The sequence below is a fragment of the Ambystoma mexicanum genome, chromosome 1q (assembly GCF_040938575.1).
Source record: "Ambystoma mexicanum isolate Mex_15411 chromosome 1q, UKY_AmexF1_1, whole genome shotgun sequence".
Lineage (NCBI taxonomy): Eukaryota > Metazoa > Chordata > Amphibia > Caudata > Ambystomatidae > Ambystoma > Ambystoma mexicanum.
This window is the reverse complement of record NC_090922.1, coordinates 1,340,095,900-1,340,121,354: the sequence shown is the minus strand read 5'-3', so window position 1 is coordinate 1,340,121,354 and position 25,455 is coordinate 1,340,095,900. Positions and strand designations below refer to the sequence as shown.

At 45.2% G+C, this 25,455-nt stretch overlaps 1 protein-coding gene across 1 annotated transcript in view; it reads right to left on the bottom strand.

The window, feature by feature from the left end:
- Positions 1 to 3,334: 3,334 nt before the first annotated feature.
- Positions 3,335 to 25,455, bottom strand: part of RAB3B (RAB3B, member RAS oncogene family) — a 966,803-nt gene continuing 944,682 nt past the window's right edge. The window contains exon 5 of the mRNA XM_069642203.1: positions 3,335 to 5,924. Coding sequence (XP_069498304.1) covers positions 5,737 to 5,924 — 188 coding nt within the window. The 3' untranslated portion in view covers positions 3,335 to 5,736. The remainder of the gene's footprint in view (positions 5,925 to 25,455) is intronic.

Genomic DNA, 25,455 nt, shown 5'->3' with positions numbered 1-25,455 from the left:
TTACCGCCCCGCCAAGGTTGGAATGGGGCGGTAAGTCCGCCAACCCCCATGGCGGAGTTGGCAGCTTTGCGCCATGGACCATGGTGCAAATTGCACCATGGTTCTCCGCCAGGGTCGTAATGAGGCCCAAAATATTGATCTTTAAGAATACACTATTTTATCCCATTATTTAAAGCAAATTCTCTGGGGAAGAAGCTCCCGAAATCCCTATTGGTTAGCTAGGACTCCATCACTACGCATGCTTGCTTGTGCACATTGGTGCAAAATATTTACGCCACCCACCACTGTCTCTGACCATTTCTGCCTCGCTGTGTCCTGCTTCAGTATTTTTGTCTACGCTCTTTTAACGTACATCCCTCATGAGCATGTGCAGTTGAATCAATAAGTGGTATATGACCAGTGCCGATACCAGCAGATCAAGCTATCTAGAAAATACATGTCTAAGAGCATGCACATTTCACACGAAGAGGATGCAAATAAATCGTTAATAGCTCAGAGAAATAATGCAAAGGATGCAGACATAGCACCCCTGCAGTGAAGCATTTAGTGTCAGCATAAAAGTCGACGGGCCAATTGAAATCAAAGTGACCCCTTCAAAAATGACTCAAGAGTGGCCCTAACTAAGATGGATGCTGTAAGCGTACTATTTGGTAGAAAGAAAAAAAGGTCTGGAAGTTGTCTTAGTTTTGAAACGACAACACTGATTGGACAATTAGCAGGTGTGAATTCAGCCTCAGCCAATTAGGATACAAGCTGAATCTATGGGTATTATTGGTCCATGCTTCCTCATCTGCGTTCGGCTTTGGGCACCATCTTCCCTACCCCTGCCTTCTGCGCACAGCTACTCACTCTTGGTCAGCTGGCATGGTGGTGAGTAGCACTGTAAGGTCATAGTGGGGTTCGAGGTGTACTCCCTTCTTTCTCTGATTGACCCCTGCAAACACCCTCTCTCTCCAGCCACCACGTCCCACCTGTCCGCCTTCACTGTCCACACAATGGTAGCCTCTCACCTTCTTGGTCTCCTAGCCGGCCGCCACACCATAACTCTGCTGTCTTCTCTCCTGCAAGCATCCAGCTCCTGGCAGGTGCTCATAGCAGTATTGGCTACCATGGTGGCTTGCCCGCCATGTAATGTCTTTAATGCCTAGTGGGCCATAAACAGCCAATTCGGCTGCCTACAGTGGCCATTAATGCCATGACACAGAAGAGCTTGTAAGAGTATATTGGCCATCTGTTCAAGATAAACTCATTTACTAAATCCTAAACATCATCACAGGTGATCAGCGATGGGAGTGATTTGGCCAATACATTCTTGCAATTCAAAGTGGTAGGAGAAGGTTTCCTTCGCATTCATTGTCTGATTGCCCTAGAATGGTCAAGAGGTCATTGAACAGTCACCAGAGGGGAATATAAAAAGAAACTTGTGTATAAATGAGTTCCCACGCTAGTTGCAGTGTTTTACAGTGACATTTATATTGTAGTGTGGACACATAGTCTCATGGTGGTCAGCCGACAGGTGTTTCGGCCTCAAGGGGTCTTTATCAAGGCAAGAAATACGATGTAAGATGGAGGAATTGTAGCCCCTGGTCGAGCCCCTTAAGGCTGAGTGTTCAGATTAGTTGCCAGTTTTGGGTTTTGAGATTATAGCTCGGGCTTAGAGTTGCAGCACCGGTGATCACTCCTATTTTTTTTTTTTGGTAACAATTAGTTTTATTACAAAACTTTAATTACATATAAGATTCTATCAACATTTTACTTTCCTTCATTCAGTTCATTTAGTTAGAGATTAATCGTAATTTAGGATCTTCTCCATATAATCAACAACTGCGCAAATTAGTGGAGGCCTATTTCCAGAGAGTAAATTAAACCACCAGTCTTCAATTTTTATCCCGGGAGAAATGAATCTACCAAGAAAGGACATGCGATCAGATTCAAGTTCAACACATTCTGTTATTAGATGTTTTAGTGATTCTGTCGATTTCATGCGGAATCTACAGAAATGATCTGTTGAGTCTTTATGATGTTTCATCCACATCATTTCTTTTGTATTATAAGCGTTCAAACGGATTCTTAAAAACTTGTTGCGATGGTACCATGAAGGGAATCTTTCCAGATATTTCAGTAGTTTGTCCAAAGTGTTACAAGTCACACCTATAAAAAGAGAGGTTGGTAAAGAGTCACGGATCTTAGTATTCTTTATCCAATTCCACTTTCTAAGCTTCTTTTTGGCAACTTGCGGTATATCCATTACCAAGTCCCATGGTATATCGGCCACTTCAATGATCTTAATGATTTTATTGACCCACATCAGTAGAATCCCAGTGTGCGGATGTTCATCTGTTGATTTAAATATTTCATATGGAGGTGCAACCTTTTTGTTGACACATTTTTCTTAACATGGCAATTGATTTCCATTGTATGATTCCATACAGAGGCTCTAGGCCTAATTCATGTCTAATTGCCACGATAGCAGTACCTGGAGGTAAGTTCAATATCTTTCTCCAAAAAAGGCCTTCAAGTGATGACCAGATTTTTTGGTCTATATTCAGACCGGCCTCCGCTCCATGAGTTAGCGCTGGGATAACTTTCTGCATATAAAAAGATCTTATTGGGGAGAGTGTAAATTTGCCATACTCAGCATGCAGCCTTTGACCTTGCATCACTCCTATTTCTTCCCAACTAGCATGGGAACTAATTTATACACACGTTTCTCAAGAGTGGAACTGCGAGGTAACCAGGATTGTTTTCCAGGGTTGTGGGTTCACCCCTACCTGTGACCTTGCACACATTAAAAACAGGACTAGTACATCAACAAACAGAATTTAGCACAGGAGAGTTCGAAAACTAGAACCCGACGTTTCTCCTAACAATATAAAAAGAAAGCACTGACAAATAAGGGTCCTAATGACTTTTCAGGTGCGGCTGGTTACATTCTTCAATTCCATACAATTTGGTCATGGGAACTTGGAGGGGGTCTTTGCTCCCTAGAATTTCTCATCCCTATCACAGAGGATTAAGAGGACTACCAGCATTGCCTTGTGTTGACATTCTATACTTGTGAATTTATGTTGTAAAGGGCGTTCTCATATTGCGGGCTCTGCTTTTGTAGTGGCATACATGCAAAACTTTGTTAAAATAAGAATTACAAAAAAATGGGTCCTTGATCTTTCCGGAATCTTCTTCCACCTCTTCACTTGCAAGCAGATTTTAAGAAAACATTTTAATGATGAAAAATCTTCAATAACTAAATTGAAAAAGGAAACCATGACAAAATACAAGTAAAACGAAATGCGTGAACATTAACAAATAACAATAGAGACAACAAACAACAAAGTATATTAAAAACAGTGTATTTCAGTAGTCAAGGTGTTGGGAAATGAAGGGCCAGACACACATTTAGGAAATGACTGTCAATAAGAAAGAAATGGACAAGCCCGAGTGTTTTGCCCTTGAAAATATGGTACTCCATTAAAAAGGGAAAAGGGAGTGGAGTGGCTACATCTGCTAAATGGGGAGAAGGCAGTAGAGGGCACTCCCCAAAAAAGTGAGTCGACCTGAAATGAAACCCCTCAATTCGACCTGACCAACGTCGACTTCTTATGTTTTCTATTGTTTAGCCTAAAAGCCGACTTTCCAATGTCCACCTCTTTTTAGTTTAGGCTATTAGGTGTCGTCAAAACTATTGCATTAGAGTACAGAGGGGGAGGAATGGCATATGAAGGTGGACACATAGCCTGTAGGCGTTGTTTAGTTATTTTCCCACCCACTGACCGCCCTTGGACATGCTAATCCATGTTGCCATGCACACCCAGTTCCTGCACCGCCTTAGCCAAAACACCTCATCCTGGGAACTCTTAGAGCTTGCTTTAATCAAGCCTTACCATCAAATTATGCACTCAAAGTGACTGCCATTATTTTTTCAAAGCAGTGTTCTGAGAGTTAATTGGAGTTGTGGACCCAGTGTAATAAAAATGTCTTACCAGTTCAGCCTTCAGTCACTCGATTTATAAGCACTCTGCATGTCCTTCACTGAAGTCCTGTTAAAAACGAGCATTGGCAATGCCATCAATTTTAGCTGGTGTAGAAGTATTAGGCATTTGCCAGGCACTGCTATTAGAATCCCAAATACTTGCACTATTTTGCACCTGCGACAACCAATGGCCAGCTGATACCACAATTCCTGTGCTTGACCAATGCATTCCAGTTCCATTGCCAGTGCTTGTTCTGTATTGGATATTGTCTGTGCTCTTTTCTTCTCTTTAACTCTCCCCCTCCTGTTCTTTTCTATTACTTCTTCTTTAAGTGTGTGTCTCAGTCTTATTTTAGGTGTCTAACTTTTGCACACTGCTGGCCTTTGAATCTACTACCCAGGGCTGGCCTTAAGGGCAGCAGCGCCCTGGGCGAATTGGCGCCCCCCCTCTCCCCCTCGCCCGCCTGGTTAACAGGGGGTGGGGCGGAAGGGGGCGGGGCCAGGAGGGGACACCTATTTTTTTTTACCTCCTCGCTTGAGCGAGGAGGTTAAATAGGGCACGTTAGCACCCCATTACCATTGAATGAGCCCGCTGCCGCGGGTTCATTCAATGGCAATGAGGCACCTGCCACGCCTTCTGCCACCACGCCAGCTCGGGGGAGCCCTTGAAAGACTCCCCGGAGCTGTCGTGGTGGGGTGCTAATGGTGCCTTTTCTTGTGAAAAGTGCCCGCGGCAGAGGGGCGCATTTAAATGCACCCCCTGCCGCGGGCACATTTTACAGTAAAAGGCCACCTGCTGCGCCTTCTGCCACAACGCTAGCTGGGGGGGGGCCCTTGAAAGACTCCTCCGAGCTGGCGTGGCAGGGGGCAAAAGGCGCCCTAGGGGTGTGGGGCCCCGGGCGGTCGCCCGGCTCGCCCCCCCTAAGGCCGGCTCTGCTACTACCCAACAAACCCAATCACCCACATCAGAACCTTTATCGTTTTTATTCAATGATCACAAGTTTTCAAATATGTACTATTTTTGCCTGCATGTCCAACCTTTTCTACTCAGAGGGCCCTTGTGATGTCAAACACAACCATCGCAAGCAGGGAGACGAGTCTAGAAGAGCGACCTCCCAATGCAACACTATCCCCCAAAAGGTCTATTTCAGTTCCTGTGTAGTTCCAACATGATTTGTGCAAATATGGGAGCAAAATGAGTTTGGGCTCCCAGTGGCTGGTGACCTGAACTGTAAGAGCTCTTTGTGGCTTTAGGGTACCTAAAAAAAACACACAAGGGAATGGATTTGTCCACACACTGCTACACACATACAACGTGAGAAGTATGTAGCCAACTGGAATAGATAGAAGAGAATTTAAAGCTCTTATTTTGAAGTGGTTTGGTCCGTAGGATACAGTTAATGACGTCACTCACTATTTGTTTAGCAATTACTTCACTTGATACTGTCTGGTTCCTGAGGCTAGAGGGCCTCTCATACGATTTTAGTGAGCAAAGCGACAGCTAGAACAATTACCACATTACAAATGTTCGATTTTCTTTGTAACACAAAATAGTATTTATGTTCGCATGACTAAGTACACTGCATCGTAAGATTGGATAGTATCATTTAAAAAGAACACATTTTCAAGAGCACATGATACATCGATTTCCAGCAGGCGCTGTAAAGTCCTGACTCCTCAGGCCGCGAGATTCATCGGTGGCGGACCCTCGTGTGGAAAGTCAAAGATGGCGGGCGGGCGCGACAAGTTCCCGGAGTGGGCGGGGCCTAGCAGGCGCAGTTCTGCTGCAGTGGCGGGGAGGTGTCCATAAAGCGCAGGTGTTTCCCGCCGCTGGCCATCGGATGGTCCGAATCGATGCTCTCCGACATCTTCTCGCAGATGATGTCCACGAGGCGCTCAAACACCTGCCTCACGTGGATGTTGTCCTTGGCGCTGGCTTCAAAAAATTCGAATCCTGCAAAAGAAATGGCAGGTGCCATTATCATTTTAGCACTATTTTCATAGGTTGGTTCAATTGGCTGACATCAGTTTGCTTTTATAATGGGCAGTCACATGTACATTAATTGTTACATTGTAAAAACACCAACACCCAATCAAAAGTTTAGTGCCATCTTTTCACTGCAGTGGCCCTGGCTGGTAGGAAGAATGCTGGGCATGTGAGTGCTTTTTATCGCGATAGTAGCACTTGTGGTATTGCACACTTTTGCAGAATGCAACTCTGCCGATTTATTTTTTTCGGTTTTTGAACAACTTTTTTTTACCTCAAAGCTATTGATGGTATGTATGGGTATGGTATATAGAGTGGGGTTGGGGCCCATGCGGGCAAGTAGGGGGGGCCGCACCCTGCTTTTTTTGAGGTAAAAAAAGTTGCAAAATAGGAAGGAAAAAATGTCTGTCAAAGTTGCATTTGGTAAAAAAAATAATAATAAGGAAACGCTCATAGATCATCAATTATTGGCCACCTGATCGCGACTCTGATTGCATTAACCCCTACCTTATGCAGCCTTTATGCAACAGCTATGTTAACATTCAACTTCGACTTGCTTTTGCCATTACTAAGGGTAGTGTTTTGCAGAGTCGGGCCCACAGTCGGTAATGCAATTCATTCCTTTGTGACAGACCATTTGAGCAACTCCCAAGGGGGGCTGCTTTGGTCAAATGTGTGGCAAATTTTGCATTTTAAAGACGGATCAAAACTACTACCTAAAGGGCTGTATATGAGCTGAAAATGTCATTGGAAGTGAATGTGGCATGGAGATGGGACACATAGCCTGCAGGTGTTGTTTGGTCATGTCCCAACCCATCGACTGCCCATTGGCCTGCTAGTCCCTATGCCCATGCCCGCCCACCTGCCCCTCTCCACAGGGGCATAGGATACACACAAAATCTGGAGGGGACAGGGGACATCTTTGGGACTTTGCTACAGACACAACGGGCCTCATTACGACCCAGGCGGTAAGGGTTTTACGGCGGCGTAAACAGCGCCGACCCTTACCGCCTGAGTACGAGGTCCCTTAGCGCCATGGCGGACTTAACACCTGCTTTTAGCAGGTGTTAAAATCCATGGCGCTAAGGGACCATGGAGTTAATTACGCCACCGTAATTTACGGTGGCGTAATTAACGCCTTCCGTAACTTGACGTAGTTTACGCCATGGTGTTAAAGTCACGGCCCAGGCGGTAACTTACCGCCTGGGTCGTAATGAGGCCCAATATAACCCAATCCAAACCGCCAGAGGGCAGAGTGACAATCATTAAAGCCCTTTAAATATATGTGTTCTTTGTTCTTAGATTCATTTTAAAAAAGAAAAACAAATAATGACCGTTTTAAAAAAACAATCACACTTCCAATAAGTTGCAGATTTCTCATCAACAGCACAATACTTAAAGCTCATTATAAACACATTTTCAGCAAAACAGTGTTAGAAATAATGTATTTGTGGACTATTAAAACTAACCTTCAAACATTTGAGATCTAACAGCAGGGATTTTAACCAAACAAAGTACTATTCATCTTTTTGAAGCTCTCAAAAAAGTAATAGTTGTAACGAGGCTTTGATGTTTTGTAATTTTTTGCATCTTTGCATCATTTAGAATCCAAAGCAAATTATTTTGCTGTTGCTTGCATTTCTACCAGATTCATGATATCTCTATGTCTATTGCAGAGTAATATGATTCAGTCTTTTCTGAGATGTACTTGAACGCAGTCAGGTTTTCAGTCGACGCAAAACACGAACACTTCTCGCAGCCTGACAGGAAGAAATTGGAACAGTTAAGAAGATGTGCAGTAGCTTCCCCTGTGCAAAGAACAGTCTTTGTCTGGGAAGAATCCTTGAAAAAATATCTACCAGTTTTGGGACTGAAGAATACTTGTGGATACTTGATAAGGTTGTCAATTGTCTAGAGAGGAGAACATATTTGATTTCTAGATATTTAACAATCATTTCATAGCTTCTGCCTGATTAGTTGAAGAGTGGAATGGAAGAGTTCAGAAGGGGGACTAGGGGAGAGTGAAAGAAGGGAGTAGTGGACAGTAGGATAGTTGCTAACAAATTAGTGTGAGAGTGGTGGAAAAAAGATGATCAGGAAGGTGGATCATTTAAGACGGAGAGTGTGGTGTATATAATGTCCAAAAAAAGATGTATAGATCCAATTACTCATTTGACTATTACCATGCCTGTTGCAGCATTTTAGACTCCACTTAGAACAAGCACCGACAAAGCAAATAGTGTTAGCCTGACTTTAAAGCATTTTATTTGCATTGGTGTTAATCTTCAGGTACCCATGATAATTACTAGCTATTTCCATCATAGGCCCAGAAAGTACCACAATTTGTCAGGTATGGGCATGATGTGCTCTTGTACTCACACCATGCACCATATGTTGCGCTCCTCTTATACCAAGTAACACAATCAAACGGCCCAGTACTTACAATTTGAACGGTTTATTATCAAAATCATAGGAACTCATACCATCACAGGTATTGCCTTCAATACATCAGGTTCTCGCACAACTACCATCCAATGCCCAGGTACTCAATCAATTATCGAGGCTATGCAAAATTAGCATAGTAGAGCCAGTGTCCACGATGTCCAGTTAGGAGGCAAAGAGGCTCCTGGCTATATTATGCCCATTTAGCATAGCAGTGCAAGATTCGGTTTCACTCATTTATGATGTTAATGCAAGGTTCCATTATATCTACTTAGCACAAAAAGGCTAGATACTAATATTCCAAGTTACCATATGCAATGGCAGATTCAAATATGCCCAACTAGCACAGCGATGTCATATTAAATCATTTTTAGTTTTCACAGTACAGCAAGATAGCATTATGAACACCAGCCCAGACTTCAGTATGCTTGGATAGCATTGCACTTACATATTCCCTGGGGGGCTGTATGTGTGTGGTGCAGTCAGATGTATGTGTGCGGTGCTGGGGGCAACGGGCACTGTATGCACAATGAGGTGCAGTGTGTATATTGTTATGCTGCGGGCAGTGTGAAGTTCTGTTTTGGAATGCTGTGTGTGTGCAGTGTGGTGATGTGTATGTGCATAGTTGGGAGGGGGCCTACAGTGCAATTGGGTGGTGTGTAGGCAGAGTGCTGCATTGGGTTTAAACGCAGTGCTCTTTGGTGTGGGTGTGCAGTGCTGCATGGGGTATATACGCAGTGATGGGCAGTGCTGCCTATGCAGTTTGTAAGCGATATTTAATCAACACTACAGCTAAGTCAATGCCTGGTCTGGGATGCTGAGGAAAACCCTTATTGATGTATTTTTATATCCAGTTCAGCGACAACCCTTGTATAACACCCCCCTCTTAGAATCCCCCTGACTCCACTGTGCCAAGAAGTAGGTTTGTTTTGCAAATTAAAAGGTTTATTTGAAAATTTAAACAATATATATATCACACTTCTATAAATAAATTGATAATGGATATTACACTTGTGAATATGAGCAGTAATCAGCAAGAGGTAACTATGAATAGGAACAGAAGAACAAGGTGGGAAAGAATGCTTTATATGGTTCAAGGAAAAGCAAGGTGGAATAAAATGCAGTACAGAAATAACTTGACAATTCACTCCCCCCCTATGCAATAAAAGAACTGGAAGGAGAGCACACAATCTTCAAGAAACCCAACAAATCAACAAATCACACTTTATAATGCAATACAAAGTTCCAGTTCTCCCAGCAAGCTTAGGGAAAACAGGGATGCGTTTTAAACACAGGCGAATTACTTTAATGTGGTTTGCAAGGAAGTGAAAAGGTGCTAAAATTGCTTTTAATTCTCTCTAGAGGTTCAGGGTAGGTGAGAGATGCTTGTTGGTATTGGTTCAGGCTCACTTTAGCAATGCCCTATGAGTTGCCAGGTTGCAAACGGATTTTAACAAAGAGAAGCAACAAGCTGCTGATTTCTACAGATGAAGAAATCGGGCCAAATCGCAAATCGCGGTAAATTTCGCGAGTGCGTAAATCATGATTGCGGAAAAAGTATAATGAGTAGGAAGTTGGTTCTAGGTTCTAGGTTCGTTGGAAAGCCTAGATACTAAGCTTTCAGATTTCGTTCCTAGCCCAAACGGTTCCAGAGATACGGACGATTAAATAGAGGTAGTTTTTCAGATTTAAAGTAAACTCAAAATGACAGGTGAGAGCTTGCAGCTGCAGAATTGACAGGTGACAGTTGTGCAGCTTTAAAAATGACAGATGACACGATTTCTAGGAGGCAGTTCTACTTAGGTTAAAATAGTTTGGATTAGATTATTTTAACTAAGAGATTGGTTCTGCACAGTTCTGCTAGGTACTCACAATATAAATTTGAACTAGGCCTCGTCACGGATCTGGTCAACACGTCCGGCTGCGGTTCTGTCAGCTCGGCGGGTCAGTCAGGCACCGGTTCTGCTCACAGCGATCTGGGTCAGCTCTGCTCTGCTGGTCTAGCCTCTCTGGATTCTGGATGTAACACTGCTTTCTGGGTACTGCTACAGGTTCTTGCAAAAATTCTCGGCAAAACTTCAAACAGCTCGCCCGGCTGTTGAATAGTTTGGTTAGTTTTGAGGCCTGCTGAAGAGGATTCAGCTGGTGGATTCAGGCCTCTCTGCTACAAATTCTGGAGTTAATTTCTGCTACAGGTTCTGGAGATTGATGGATTTGTAGTCTGGATCTCTGGATGTGAAGTCATCGGTCAGCATGCTCCGCAGCAAATGGAATTGAATGTCTCTACCTGTCCCAGCAGTCTCTTTTTATGTGTTTTGGAAAGTGGGTGTGTGCATTGGTCATAACTAAACCTGCCCCTCTCACTTATCATTGGCCAATTCCTCCTCTCTCCCTTGATTGGGGGAAGGAAATGTGAGTCAGAGTGATGCTGTAGGTTTTATGGTCAGAGGAACCTCCCCTTGTCAGATTGCACACAAATCTATTTCTGACCCAAATACATATTTATCTATGTACCATTTTTCTAATATTATAGGTCCAGTTAACATATTTTCTGTAGCACCAAACCATCCGATCCCTGTCTTTGTACGATGTCGTGTCCATTGATGACAGAATTCTCCCCTTTTCATCCAGATAACGACCTCTAAACCTTTCCAGATTTTACACAAATGTGCACCAGGGATATGGGTTACAGATGATAAAGTGTCAGATTTTTAACATGCATACATTTGGAGTGAGACCCTATTTTCCGCTAGCAACCCCCCAGAATACACCACAGGGTCCTAACGCCTCTTAAAATGTGCACCGAAAAATCACAAGAATAATGGTATTACTTCTATAATTCTGACAAGTCCGCACTATGAGTTATCTATCTTTTTAAAATTATGCCCTGGTCAAAAAGGGGTGTGACTTCCCACATCACATGGTGGAATAACTGGTTTATCCACTTCCCCCAAGCTCAGCTGCTAGCAGAGGCACTGCCCCTCCCAGTTTCCCCTAAGAGGAAGCCACTTTACGACGCTCCCAATATAACATTTGCCTGAGTCAAGGAAGTTGCATTGTTCGGTCCCTTCCAGTTCCCAGGTGCTCCACCCCTAATCTAATCAGACAGGTGACAATTTCTTTTGGCAAGGGGCAGCAGGATGCAGCTAGGCCTGGGAAGAGTGGCTGTTGATCCAGTTTCAACTCCTGTCGGGGGTAGTTGTCAGGCAGAATTCAGTTTCATTAAGCCAGGTTTCAGCTAAATGTCACTTTTTGTTCCCAGTTTTCTACATTCAAATCAAACTGACAATTTTTACCTATACATTAAATAATTACTTCCTTAAAGTCATTTCAGAATATAGTTTTACATTGTATCCACCTTTTAGCAAGTCTTTCTTTGGTCTGGTTTTGTTTCATTTGTTCAGTTTTACACAAAAGTCTGGTGGTTTTAAAACACCGGATTTCTGATAGTGGTGAGTACTGGTAATGCAACCATTTTTGGGATTAAGAAAATGAATTCCCCACAGTTCTGAGTTGCTTTTTGGCAATCAGCATTGCCATTCCCAATGGTTTCAGGCTACTGTGTGTGTAGCCCAATGGTGGTTTTAGGCAGTGCCCTCCTGTGCTCACAACATAGGCAAAAATGGGTGTCAGCTTATTCTTCATGTTTTCCCTGTGCACTCTCTGGGGAGTTCTGGCCATCATGATTTTTTCTATGCGAGTACTGCACAGTTTTATGGTAGGGCTTGGATGCATGGGTAAAAACATCCCACAAGCCCCCCCCTCTTGCGATGGCCATTCTGTCCTTTCGCTGATGGAACTCCCCGACAGGAGTTGAACTCGCAAGATCTGGGATGTTCGCCTCCTCTTCTTCCAATTCCATGGATGGTACAGTTCAGCATCTTTTCCTCCCTCCAGTCGATCAATCAGTTCTCCTTGCTGGTCCTGATGGGAGGATTGGGCGGTACCCCGGACCCCTCGGGTCTCTGCTCCCGGTCCCCGGTCGTCCTCCTTGGTCAGTCTCCATGGTTTCATTTCCCCTAGGATGATAAAGCAAAGCGGCAATACCTATTCGTAGACATTTCTTCACGACTATTAATGGTGTAGCGAACATATACATTTTATGAATCAGAAGATATGAACATATACATTTTCTTTTTTAAATTAGGAGACAAGAACATATATATATACAAGGATCACAGAATTTTATATGCTATATGTGGAATATTTTAGGGTTGGAACTGAATTACTCTGGAGCTGCCCCCTCTGGGATTCCAGTGGATTCCTCCAGTTGTTGTAGAGTGTGCCTGGGATGGCAACACTTTAGCTGATTTATATGTACCCACTTGTCTTCCCCTTCCGCCAGACTGCCTTTGGGGATGCAGATCTTATAGGCATCAGGGGAGATCTTGTCTATAATTTCAAACGGTCCCTTCCATGTAGGCAAGAATTTACGCTGTTTGGCCTGGTTCCTTTGGAAATTGTATAGATAGACCCGATCACCCACCTTATATTCCTTTCGGGTAGTTTTTAAATCATAGTGGGTCTTCATGCTCCCGGCTGATCTTTCTAGATTCCGCTGAGCATAGGCAAAAGCATGCTGAAGGTGTTTCCTTAAATTCGCCACATACTCATGAGTTGTGGAGGCATTTATCAACGTTTGCTCTTGGGTTCTGTAGAGCAAATGCTGGGGAAGCACCATCTTGCGTCCAGTCATCAACTCAAATGGTGACATTTTGGTTGCAGATGAAGGGGTAGATCTGATGGCCATTAGGACCAGAGGTAATCAGATATCCCAACTTGGCCCAGAATCTGCCACAAACTTTTTTAAGATGCTCACAATGGTTCGGTTATATCTCTCCACTGCTCCAGAAGAAGCTGGCCTGTAAGAAATGTGTAGCTTCCTTTTAACCCCCAGTATCTCCCACATCTTTGCCATTACTTCACTGGTGAAGTGGCTACCTCTGTCTGACTCAATCCTTTGAGGTAGACCAAAACGGTAAAAGATGTGGTTAATCATCAGGGCAGCTGCTGTTTCTGCCTTGCAGTTTGGGGCTGGGAGACATTCCACCCACTTGGTGAACAAGCATGTAACGGTCAACATGTACTTGTTTCCTCTAGACGAGCGAATTACAGGGCCTACAAAGTCGATTTGCAAATCTGACCATGGCAGTGTCATCCCCCTCTTTTGGAGAGGCGCACGGTGTGTGAGGGATGATGGCTGAAATTGTGCACACACAAGACACCCCTTCAAGTATTGGTCGAGGTCTTGCCCCATGTGTGGCCAGTATGCAACCTCTCTTAAGATTTCCAGTGTTGTGTGAAACCCCCTATGACCGGCGGTGGCCGCGTCATGGGCGTGACTTAACATCAGGCTTCGGAATGAGGTAGGTACCACCCACTGATCATGGCCAGATTGGGATTTCCTTACCAACAAACCGTCTTGGATTCAGAACCTTTTTGGACATTTCATCAACACTCTTAGGTCCTCTTTCCCAATGTAATCGGTATCCGTCAGGGGAAAGTTCTCAGGGTCCTCAAGGTGTTGGTAAAACTTACCAATAATTGGACCCCCCTTCTGAGCTGTAATTAAATCAGCATCAGGGGTCTCCTTACTCCATTGTGCAGTTGAAAGATCATTGTGAGCATTTGTCTGGGACCTAGTGATAGCAGTGACCTGGATTTCCCCCAACGGGGACTCTATTTCTATTAGATCCCCTTGGATGGCCCCGGTTTTGGCCAGCTGATCAGCTAAGTCATTTCCAGTTTTGTCTGGTCCCTCTACTTTGGAATGACCCTTGATCTTTTTCCAATAGATGGTCATCCCATTCGAGGTGACCAGATCATCAATGTTTTGAATTAACTTCCCATGTTTCAAGGGTTTGTTATTAGCACATAACATGCTTCTGGTTTTCCAATTAACCAGGTGCTCCACGAACCCGTTCCGTACATAATCCGAATCAGTGATTATGACCAGTTCGTGGAGTTGATGTTGGACAGCAGTGAGGATGGCCTGATGCACAGCCATCAACTCTGCCACCTGACTACTTCGGGGACCAATTTTGTATCCAGCGGAGGGTTCTGGAAACTCGTTCACCCATGCATTCCCTACGCCGGCCACCAGTTCTTTCTCCCTGTTGTTGTCAACATGGTAAGAGCATCCATCCACATAGACAGTGGGCATTCCCTCACACTTGTCTTCTTCAAAGACTTTCTGTGGGGAATTAAGGTATGCCTCCATGTTGTCCTTGATTTTTAGACTTTCGTCCTCGAGACAGTTTTCTCTGGCACAATCATGCAAGTCAGCCAGACCTTGCGCGAGGGGACTCTTCTTGTTTCGGCCATATCTGACCTCCACAGGAAAGCCTTGCATTGACAGAATCCAGGAAGTCATTCGGGAATTACTCACATTTCCGGCCCGGATTCTGTCACTTTGGAGATATTGCAGAGGCTGATGTGGAGTCTCCACTATGATGTGTTCCCCCTGGATAAACGGGCGGTAATTCTTCAATGCCCACACCGTTGCCAGGAGTGGCTTCTCACAATCGTTGAATTTTTCCTCCACAGAGGATAAAGTTTTGCTCGCATAGGAGATTACTTTATTGACCTTGTCATGCTTTTGGTATAATACTGCCGTCAAGCACGTATTAGAGAACCCCGTCTCCAGGAAGAACTCCTTGTTTCTGACAGGGTAAGCTAGGCAGGGCGCTTGTGAGAGGCTTCTTTTGAGTTGTCTTACTGCCTCGGCTTGTTCGGGACCCCATTCCCACTTGACCCCCCCTTCAGGAGATGAATCAGGGGTCGCATCTCTGCGTAGCCCTCAATGAACTTTCTGCTGTAATTAGTCAGTCCAAGGAGGCTCCTTAGTTCCCGCAGAGTTGTGGGATCCTTCAGTTTCTGGAGTGCTTCCACTTTCTTTTCTTGGGGACAGAGACCCTGAGGAGTAATCTCATGCCCCAAGAAATTAACACGGGTTCTACACCACTGTGCTTTCTGGAAGGAAAGTTTTGCTCCGGCGGCCCTCAACTGTGTCAGAGCATAACGGATCTCTGCTATGTGTTCTTCCACAGATGAACTTTTGATGAGGACATCATCTACATAAACCAGGTTACCCCTCGCACCCAGGTCGGGCATAGCCTTATGTAGGAAAGTGTTGAATTCATTGCCGGAGTTGAGGTATCCGAAGGGAGTCCGGGTCCATGTGTACTGCTGGCCCCTAAAGGTAAAAGCCAGTTTGTATTGGTCCTCCCTACTGACAGGCACGGTCCAGTATCCATTGGTCAGGTACATTGCTGTGAATACCTGTGACCCCTGAATCTGGGCCAGCCCTTGGTCAATGTAGGGCAGAGGCCATCGGGAAGTATGGACCCGTTTGTTGAGCTCCCTAAGGTCGGTGCAGAGTCTCCACTGGCCGTTTGGCTTCAATATTCCCAGCACCGGATTATTGAAAGTGCTGTGGACTGGACGGATTTTTCCCCGGGACTCAAGGTTCTTAATTATTTCAGTAAGGGACTCCATGGATGCGTAAGGGCAAGCGATATTGCTTCACAAACACTGGAGTCATTCCAGGGTCCGTGGGAATTGTTGTGGTGTGGATGTCGGTGCGACCACAGTCATATGAGTGTACCACAAAGAGATTTTGGAAATCCAAGAAAACTTGTTTCAACTTTTGCTTCTGTTCCAGAGTCACACAGGCATCAGCTAGGTTGACTCTCTCTTCCACCATCTGCCTGAAGCCTGGAAAGACTTCTGGTTTGGCTATCTCAGCGGCCTCCTCCAGCTGGGTGGAGAAGTCCCTGGTCAGAGTGCTGATTTGGACTGGAGGCTTCAGGTGGAAAGGCGGCCCTCATGGACCTGGAAAATCACCTCATCCCTCCTGAAGTCACAAGTCACATCTTCCTTACCATAAGGGCAAGAAGTGTAGACCAGGAAGTTCCCCCCATGCCAGGTGAAAATCCTGTCTGGTGTTGTTTTGTCCTCTCTGTCACTGTCAAAACAGTTCTTGGGGATTGGTCCTAACAGTTCATTTCCTAAATCAATGGAGAAATGTCGGTCAACAATCGCCATTCAAATAATGGTGCCTGCGGCTAGGGTAATACTCTTTAAGTCGCTGTTATCCACCTCTATTGGAATGGTGTCATGTTCTATGTTGACTAATGGTGTTGGGTTTACCCCTAACCCTTGCTGTTGGAGAGAAGCATTTAGATGGATATAAGCATCAGGGTTTTTCAATTTTTGTCCTCTTTTAACTTTCACTTCCAGGGAGAATTGTCGGGTCCTTTCAGAGATGGTGACTTCCTCTTTAATCTGAATTTCAACTGCATAAGGTAGCAATTGAGCTGACCTAAATGCTTTTTCTGGATCATCGAAGCCCATGGGATTATTCGCTAATCGGGACCAAGCTTTGAAGTTTATTAGGTCCAAACTAATGGCAAAGCGATTGAGAATGTCACTGCCTAAGTAAAAGGCGGCAGTGACGTCTCACACAACCCAACAATTATGGACTATGCTCTTGTTGCCAATGGAGATTTTGAGCATACACCTGCTTGGCAGGAGATGTTTGGAATTGGGTGCTTCCAGGTCCATTTCCCATTTGTCTATCAGTTTGAATGTGGGAATGGCTGGATCTTTTGGGAGTTGGCGGAACATGGCTTCGCTGATGAAGCTCTTACCGTTGTTCACACACACTCGAGCGAGAACAGAGTCCTTCCCATCATTTAACTGAACAGGGATGAACAACTGCTCTCCAATTTGCTGAATATCAGCCATGCTCTGAGCTGATTTCACATCTTTCTGGTCTATAGGAGTGGGAGTTTCTGATTGTGGATTAGTAAAGAATTTCAGGGTGTTTCCTTCCAGTGTGGAATACCACCTTAAACTGGAAGGAAGGTTGATTTTCAGAAATAGAGAGGACCCCCGACCACCAGTCTGTTGTCCTACTGCTATTACTGCCACGTCTGGAATTTGGCTATTCTGGAAATGAAATTCTACTTGGTCAGATTTTTGTTCAACCATGTGGCATGTGCCATTTAAACTAACATGGTTGACACTCTGTTTTAATTTTTTTGGTCGGCTAGTCTGGGTCCAGAGGACCTTGTTTACACAATCTATTAGGGGTGACAACCTTCTCAGGAGGTCATTCCCTATTAAACAAGGGGTGCCCTCTGGAGTCACTGCTATGACCGGGTGTTTCACCTTGTGTCGCCCAATTTTGATGTCCAAATCTGCAGTCGCCTCAACAGGAATTTCCTTCCTGTCAAAGTTCTGCAGTTGCCCAGGAAGAGAGGTGAGAGGAATAAGGTAATTCTCCCCCCTTCCTGCATTTAGTTCATCAAAGGCCCTTTTGGACAGAAGGGTAGCTTGGGATCCAGTGTCCACCAGTGCCAAAATTGTACCCTGCCCCTGTACTTGTACCGGGGCATAGTATCTTCCCTCCTTCTCCTCAAGGGGGCACAGATAATGCACATTTTTGGACAACTGGTGGGCTAACTTTCTGGTTTTGGACATTGCTAGCGAACAGATTTGGCCAGAATTCTGTGGAGAGCCTGGGGAATCTGAAAGAAAAAGTTGGCAACTGGAAATGGTTTCGGGTTCTGGGCCACCCCCCCCTTTTTGGAGGCAGTCCTCAGGATGGGTTTGACCCACGGGATTTTGGTATTGTCGGTTCTGGGATGAGATGATGGGCGGCGGTAGCTCAGTCTCCACATCTACCCAGTTTGGATTGGAATCCCTTGGGACCCATTTTTCCTTGGGAGGAGTTCCCCCATCTCTGAAGGAGAAGATCCTTTTCCCAGGATCTTCTGAGCATCCCTCTCCCTCAAATTGGAAGACCTGTACCTCCTCCACAAAGTGGGTCTGTTTGGGTCCTTTGTTTCTCCTACCCCCCTTCTGCTCCTTGGGAGGTAGGCTTTCAGGGGCAGGAGATTTTGTTTCCGGTTCCTGGTTTTCCAGGGGCTGTTTACAAGTTGGGAAGGAAGCTTCCTCCAAGGCTTTACACCCCCTTCCCCTTGTGCCTCCTCCCTGGGAAACGGTGGGTTATCGGGGTGCTGCCCCGTCATTGTTCTGGAGCACCAGGTCCAGAGTTTGGGGCATTCTGCGGTGGCATGCTCATCTGAGGGGTCTGTTGAGCCCTCAGTATGTGACCCAGATCCCGTGCCATATTTTGGACCTGGCGCTCTTACTGGGAAACCCGCTCAGGCTGATACAGGGCTCTATTTTCTCCCCTGGGCTGATCCCGGGAAGGGTAGCTATCCCTTCTCTGGTAGTACCCCTGGTTGGGAAGATTTTGGTACCCCTCCACCCTTGGCCTCCCCTCTCCCGGATTAGGTTTGTCTGGGCTCAGGGAATTGGGGAAAGAAGGATGGATGATTTTGGGGCTGGAAATTGGGTGGATACCTGGGGAAAAAGTTCTGCCCAGAATTTGGTGAATTTCTGCCCTCCTGGGGGAAGTTAGGAGGGAAGTTCCCCGGGTCAGGTGCTTGGCTGGGTCCCCCCCCCTTGGGCTGGAGGAGTCCACACATAACCCAGGATTGGTCGGTTTCCCTTGTAGCGGGGACTTACATAGTCAGGGGAGCGGGGGACCCCATTTGTGGGACTACCTCCTCGACTCCCTGTCTGTGACTGGCCCGAGGGTCTTCTGGGCTATGAATTATTTGGTGCAGGCAGGTTTTTAGGCCCCCCCATCTCCAAATCTAAAACGGGGGCAACCTTTACCTCTGCCACCTTGGCAGCAGCAGGGGTGCTGTTGGTTTTGGGGTTTTTCGGTGCGTTATTTTTATTTTCGATGGGCTTCTGCACTTCATAGATCCGGGTAGCCTGTTCAATGACCCAGTCTAAAGATCTTTTCTCATGAAAATCTCTCACGAGCTGGGTCATTATGTATTTGGGTAAGGCATGGAAAAACGTATTGATAAATTCTCTGCTATCCGTGCGCACCCTTCTGGTGGTCTGCTCAAAAGCACGCTTTAATTCTTGCACAAACACTTGTGGGGCCTGATCCTCCCCACATTGCAAATTGTAGGCTGCCTTGCAAGACTCTTGAGGATTTCTGTGCACAGAAAAATGTTTCAAGATGGCAGCCCTGTATGTGGACCACCTTGAATGGTTTTGATCCTCCAGCCCCGCAAAGAAACTGGAGTATTCTGGTGAGAAGGTCCACTTTACATATTGAATACAGCTTTGGCTGTCCTTCAAATGGAAAGTCTCCATCATTTGTTCATAGAGCTCCAAGTGTTCCCAAACAGAATACTTGGCGTTCTTATGATAAGGCGTGATGACACTGCTTATTGCCTTTATTTGTTTCAATGGGTCCTTAAGCAAGGCCCTTTTTGCCTTATTGGCCTTTTAGGTTCGGGTAACCCTGGTCCATTCATCCTCCAACTCTGAAGCGCTGCTCCCAGAGGTGCCCGTCTGATCTTCCAGGTTTTCCCGGATTCTGCGAGCCTGGGAATGGCTGGCAGAATGTGGGGACCTGGTCTCCTGTGTCCTGTAATGCTCAGAGGAGTCTTCAGACCCCTCCTTGCTGCCAGGATTTGATGGGTAACCCCCCACTGACCTAACTGGGCAGAGGTTTTCAGGATGCCCTTAATGGGCCTACTCTCCTGGGGTTCCCCACTAAATTGCACTGTGGTGGGTGCCCATACCCGGATGCCTGCCCATCCATTCCTGGGAGGTACTGGCCTATGAGCCCCACACTTCTAGCTGGATAGTAATCTGCCATCTCCGTGGCCCTGGGCTCATGTGCGCGAGGGGACGTGGGGGTGGCAGAGTCCAGGGACTGGGAGAGATGAAGGCCTCTGGTGCCAGGGCTCCTGAGGTTATGCTCAGGTGTTTCCCTTTCCCAGCGCACCTCGTCTCTATCAGCCCCTGCTCCCTGTTGCAATGCAAGAGCCTGCGCTTTCAGTTCCTCAGTTAAGGCCTTACTAGACTCTATCAGTCTCTTCTGCATCGCTACCTGTTGCTGGAGCCTATCATTGTGCTGACAGAGAGCCTCATTTTCACTCTGTGCCTCCTGATTGGTCCTGGAGTACTGGGCCAGTCTCTGCTGCAGGAGGGTTACCTCCTGCGCTGTGTCCCTATTGGCCTGCTCCATTCTTGCCAGAGCATCCTCCATCCTCCTGGTGTGCTCTAACAAGTTCTGGTGTTCTTTTTGGAGGTCACCCAGTCCCTGGAGGGCCAGGTGATTTTCTTCCATTTTCCTTTTTAAGTGGCAGACTTCCTGGCCTAAGGTATCCCTTTCCTGACTAAGAGCCTGCATCTGTGCCGCCAGGTCGTCCCTTTGCCTTTGGAAGGCACCAGATTTCTGGCGCTCCTGGTCAAACTCTGCCTGGGTATCCAGGTCTTTCAAAATCAGTTTATTGCTCTCTGCCTTCTCCCTATCTAGGTGGCTTTGCAGGGTGACTACCTGCTCGGCACATGCCCTATTGAAATCTAATTGTTGCTCCAGCTTTTTCTGGCTCTGCAGTAGGGAGTCCAAACCTTCTTGGTACTCCTTCTGCAAGGCCAGAAATCTGTTATCCTGGTCCGCCTTTTCCTGTTGCAGCACATCCATATCCTCCTTTATTTTAGTGATGTACTGTCTGCTGTCCTTTTCTGACTCCTGGCTCCTGAGCAGCCTCTGCTCAGAAGAGTCCAGATCAGATTGGGCCTTCTCTAACGCCATCTGTTGCCTATTTGCCAGATCTTGGCCTTCAGCACATTTGTCCTGCATGGCTCCCATATATAGATACAAATATGCCGCTATCCTGGCAATCTTATTATGTTCATCTTTGGCTTTAGGGGCCATATATAGTTCACTCAGGGCCACATGTAGGGGACCCTGATCTCCCCATATATCTGACCCTGCTTCAGTGACCTGTTGCGCGATTGCCTGCAACCAGACCGTTTGGTCCTGATGAGTCCACTCACCTCTCACAAATAGCTTATGTAAGAAGTGCTCTCTGGCTATTTTCATATCTACCAAGGTCGTCCTTCTGGAATTTGAGTTCCTTCCTGATTTACAGAAGTTTGTATTTTATTTTGCAAAACAGACCATTTCCTTAGAGCGTTCCTTTGAGGGATGCTTTCACAGTGTAAAACAGCGTGGTGATCTAACCGGATATGTGTATCTGGTCAGTTGGCACACTGTATTAATCTGCACAAGTGGTAAATCTAACCCAGAATATCCCGGCTCCGAGCCCCCACTTTTGCAAGCGATATTCAATCAACACTACAGCTAAGTCAATGCCTAGTCTGGGATGCTGAGGAAAACCCTTATTGATGTATTTTTATATCCAGTTCAGTACTCTGGATGACAACCCTTGTATAACACCCCCCTCTTAGAATCCCCCTGACCCCACTGAGCCAAGAAGTAGGTTTGTTTTGCAAATTAAAAGGTTTATTTGAAAATTTAAACAATATATATATCACACTTCTATAAATAAATTGATAATGGATATTACACTTGTGAATATGAGCAGTAATCAGCAAGAGGTAACTATGAATAGGAACAGAAGAACAAGGTGGGAAAGATGCTTTATATGGTTCAAGGAAACGCAAGGTGGAATAAAATGCAGTACAGAAATAACTTGTTATGATTTTAGCAAAAGGTAATATGATCACTTTTTCTTTTGACAATTCACTCCCCCCCTATGCAATACAAGAACTGGAAGGAGAGCACACAATCTTCAAGAATCCCAACAAATCACACTTTATATTGCAATACACAGTTCCAGTTCTCCCAGCAAGCTTAGGGAAAACAGGGATGAGTTTTAAACACAGGCACATTACTTTAATGTGGTTTGCAAGGAAGTGAAAAGGTGCTAAAATTGCTTTTAATTCCCTCTAGAGGTTCAGGGTAGGTGAGAGATGCTTGTTGGTATTGGTTCAGGCTCATTTTAGCAATGCCCTATGAGTTATTACCAGGTTGCAAACGGATTTTAAGAAAGAGAAGCAACAAGCTGCTGATTTCTACAGATGAAGAAATAGAGCCAAATCGCAAATCGCGGTAAATTTCGCGAGTGCGTAAATCGTGATTGCGGAAAAAGTATAATGAGTAGGAAGTCGGTTCTAGGTTAGTTGGAAAGCCTAGATTCTAAGCTTTCAGATGAAAGTTAGCCCAAACGGTTCCAAACGGTTCCAGAGATACAGATTAAATAGAGGTAGTTTTACGGATTTAAAGTAAACTCAAAATGACAGGTGACAGCTTGCAGCTGCAGAATTGACAGGTGACAGTTGTGCAGCTTTAAAAATGACAGATGACATGATTTCTAGGAGGCAGTTCTACTTAGGTTACAATAGTTTGGATTAGATTATTTTAACTAAGAGATTGGTTCTGCACAGTTCTGCTAGGTACTCACAATATAAATTTGAACTAGGCCTCATCAGGGATCTGGTCAACACGTCTGGCTGCGGTTCTGTCTGCTCGGCGGGTCAATCAGGCACCGGTTCTGCTCACAGCGATCTGGGTCAGCTCTGCTCTGCTGGTCTAGCCTCTCTGGATTCTGGATGTAACACTGCTTTCTGGGTACTGCTACAGGTTCTTGCAAAAATTCTCGGCAAAACCTCAAACAGCTCGCCCGGCTGTTGAATAGTTTGGTTAGTTTTGAGGCCTGCTGAAGAGGATTCAGCTGGTGGATTCAGGCCTCTCTGCTACAAATTCTGGAGTTAATTTCTGCTACAGGTTCTGGAGATTGATGGATTTGAAGTCTGGATCTCTGGATGTGAAGTCGTCGGTCAGCATGCTCCGCAGCAAATGGAATTGAATGTCTCTACCTGTCCCAGCAGTCTCTTTTTATGTGTTTTGGAAAGTGGGTGTGTGCGTTGGTCATAACTAACCCTGCCCCTCTCACTTATCATTGGCCAATTCCTCCTCTCTCCCTTGATTGGGGGAAGGAAATGTGAGACAGAGTGATGCTGTAGGTTTTATGGTCAGAGGAACCTCCCCTTGTCAGATTGCACACAAATCTATTTCTGACCCAAATACATATTTATCTATGTACCATTTTTCTAATATTATAGATCCAGTTAACATATTTTCTGTAGCACCAAACCATCCGATCCCTGTCTTTGTACGATGTCGTGTCCACTGATGACAGAATTCTCCCCTTTTCATCCAGATAACGACCTCTAAACCTTTCCAGATTTTACACAAATGTGCACCAGGGATATGGGTTACAGATGATAAAGTGTCAGATTTTTAACATGCATACATTTGGAGTGAGACCCTATTTTCCGCTAGCAACCCCCCAGAATACACCACAGGGTCCTAACGCCTCTTAAAATGTGCACCGAAAAATCACAAGAATAATGGTATTACTTCTATAATTCTGACAAGTCCGCACTATGAGTTATCTATCTTTTTAAAATTATGCCCTGGTCAAAAAGGGGTGTGACTTCCCACATCACATGGTGGAATAACTGGTTTATCCACTTCCCCCAAGCTCAGCTGCTAGCAGAGGCACTGCCCCTCCCAGTTTCCCTTAAGAGGAAGCCACTTTACGACGCCCCCAATATAACATTTGCCTGAGTCAAGGAAGTTGCATTGTTCGGTCCCTTCCAGTTCCCAGGTGCTCCACCCCTAATCTAATCAGAGAGGTGTCAATTCCTTTTGGCAAGGGGCAGCAGGATGCAGGTAGGCCTGGGAAGAGTGGCTGTTGATCCAGTTTCAACTCCTGTCGGGGGTAGTTGTCAGGCAGAATTCAGTTTCATTAAGCCAGGTTTCAGCTAAATGTCACTTTTTGTTCCCAGTTTTCTACATTCAAATCAAACTGACAAATTTTACCTATACATTAAATAATTACTTCCTTCAAGTCATTTCAGAATATAGTTTTACATTGTATCCACCTCTTAGCAAGTCTTTCCTTGGTCTGGTTTTGTTTCATTTGTTCAGTTTTACACAACAGTCTGGTGGTTTTAAAACACCAGCTTTCTGATAGTGGTGAGTACTGGTAATGCAACCATTTTTGGGATTAAGAAAATTAATTCCCCACAGTTCTGAGTTGCTTTTTGGCAATCAGCATTGCCATTCCCAATGGTTTCAGGCTACTGTGTGTGTAGCCCAATGGTGGTTTTAGGCAGTGCCCTCCTGTGCTCACAACATAGGCAAAAATGGGTGGCAGCCTATTCTTCATGTTTTCCCTGTGAACTCTCTGGGGAGTTCTGGCCATCATGACGTTTTCCATGCCAGTACTGCACAGTTTTATGGTAGGGCTTGGATGCATGGGTAAAAACATCCCACAAGTTCTGGCATGTTTATTGGGCATATGCTGTCCTGCTTCATACTTTACAATTAAAGGAGTTTCTTGATATTGACCACATCTCAGAATGCATGTCCTTTAAATGTACCTAATTAATCGAAAAGAAATGCATTCTAGTGCTGTTTTCACACTTTGTAAAGAAATTCATCTTTGCCAACTTTCAGCCAAAATTAAAAACAAGCACTGGCAATGCCAACAATTTGGGCATTTGTGTAGGCATGGGAAAGGCACCTGCCAGGCACTGCTGTAGGGGTATTAAATGACCCTTAAGGGCAGCAGGTGCACAATTGTGTGATGACCTGGGCATCTAAAAGCAGTGCTTGACAAATGCCAAATACGTATACAGAAGGCAGAATTGTTGGCTTTGCCAATGCTTGTTTCTCATTGGACTTCAAGGAAGGACATGCATAGTGCTTATAAATCAAGTGGCTGAAGGCAGACTTGGTTAAGCCATTTTTATTACACCAGTTGCATGTTTACAGCTTCAATTAAGTAATTAACTCTCAGAAGATTGCTTTGAAAAAACTTTGGCAGGCACTTTGAGGGCATCGTTTTTATGATAAGTCTTGATTATAGAAAGCTCTAAGAGTTCTCCTGAGGAGGTCGTTTGAGATGGGGAGGGGCCGGAACTGGGTGGAATTAGCCATAGAAATTAGCATGGCCATAGGCAGTCAATGGATGGGCAACTAACCTACAAACGTTGTGTCCCTCCTCATATGCTATTTCTTCCTAGCTGTATTCTAATGCAATTATTTTGGTTTATAGGTGGCGCAAGGCCATGGGTGGGTCATTAGAAAACCTCAATGCGTCAGATTCTCAAAACATTTTTGGTGCAAGTGAGA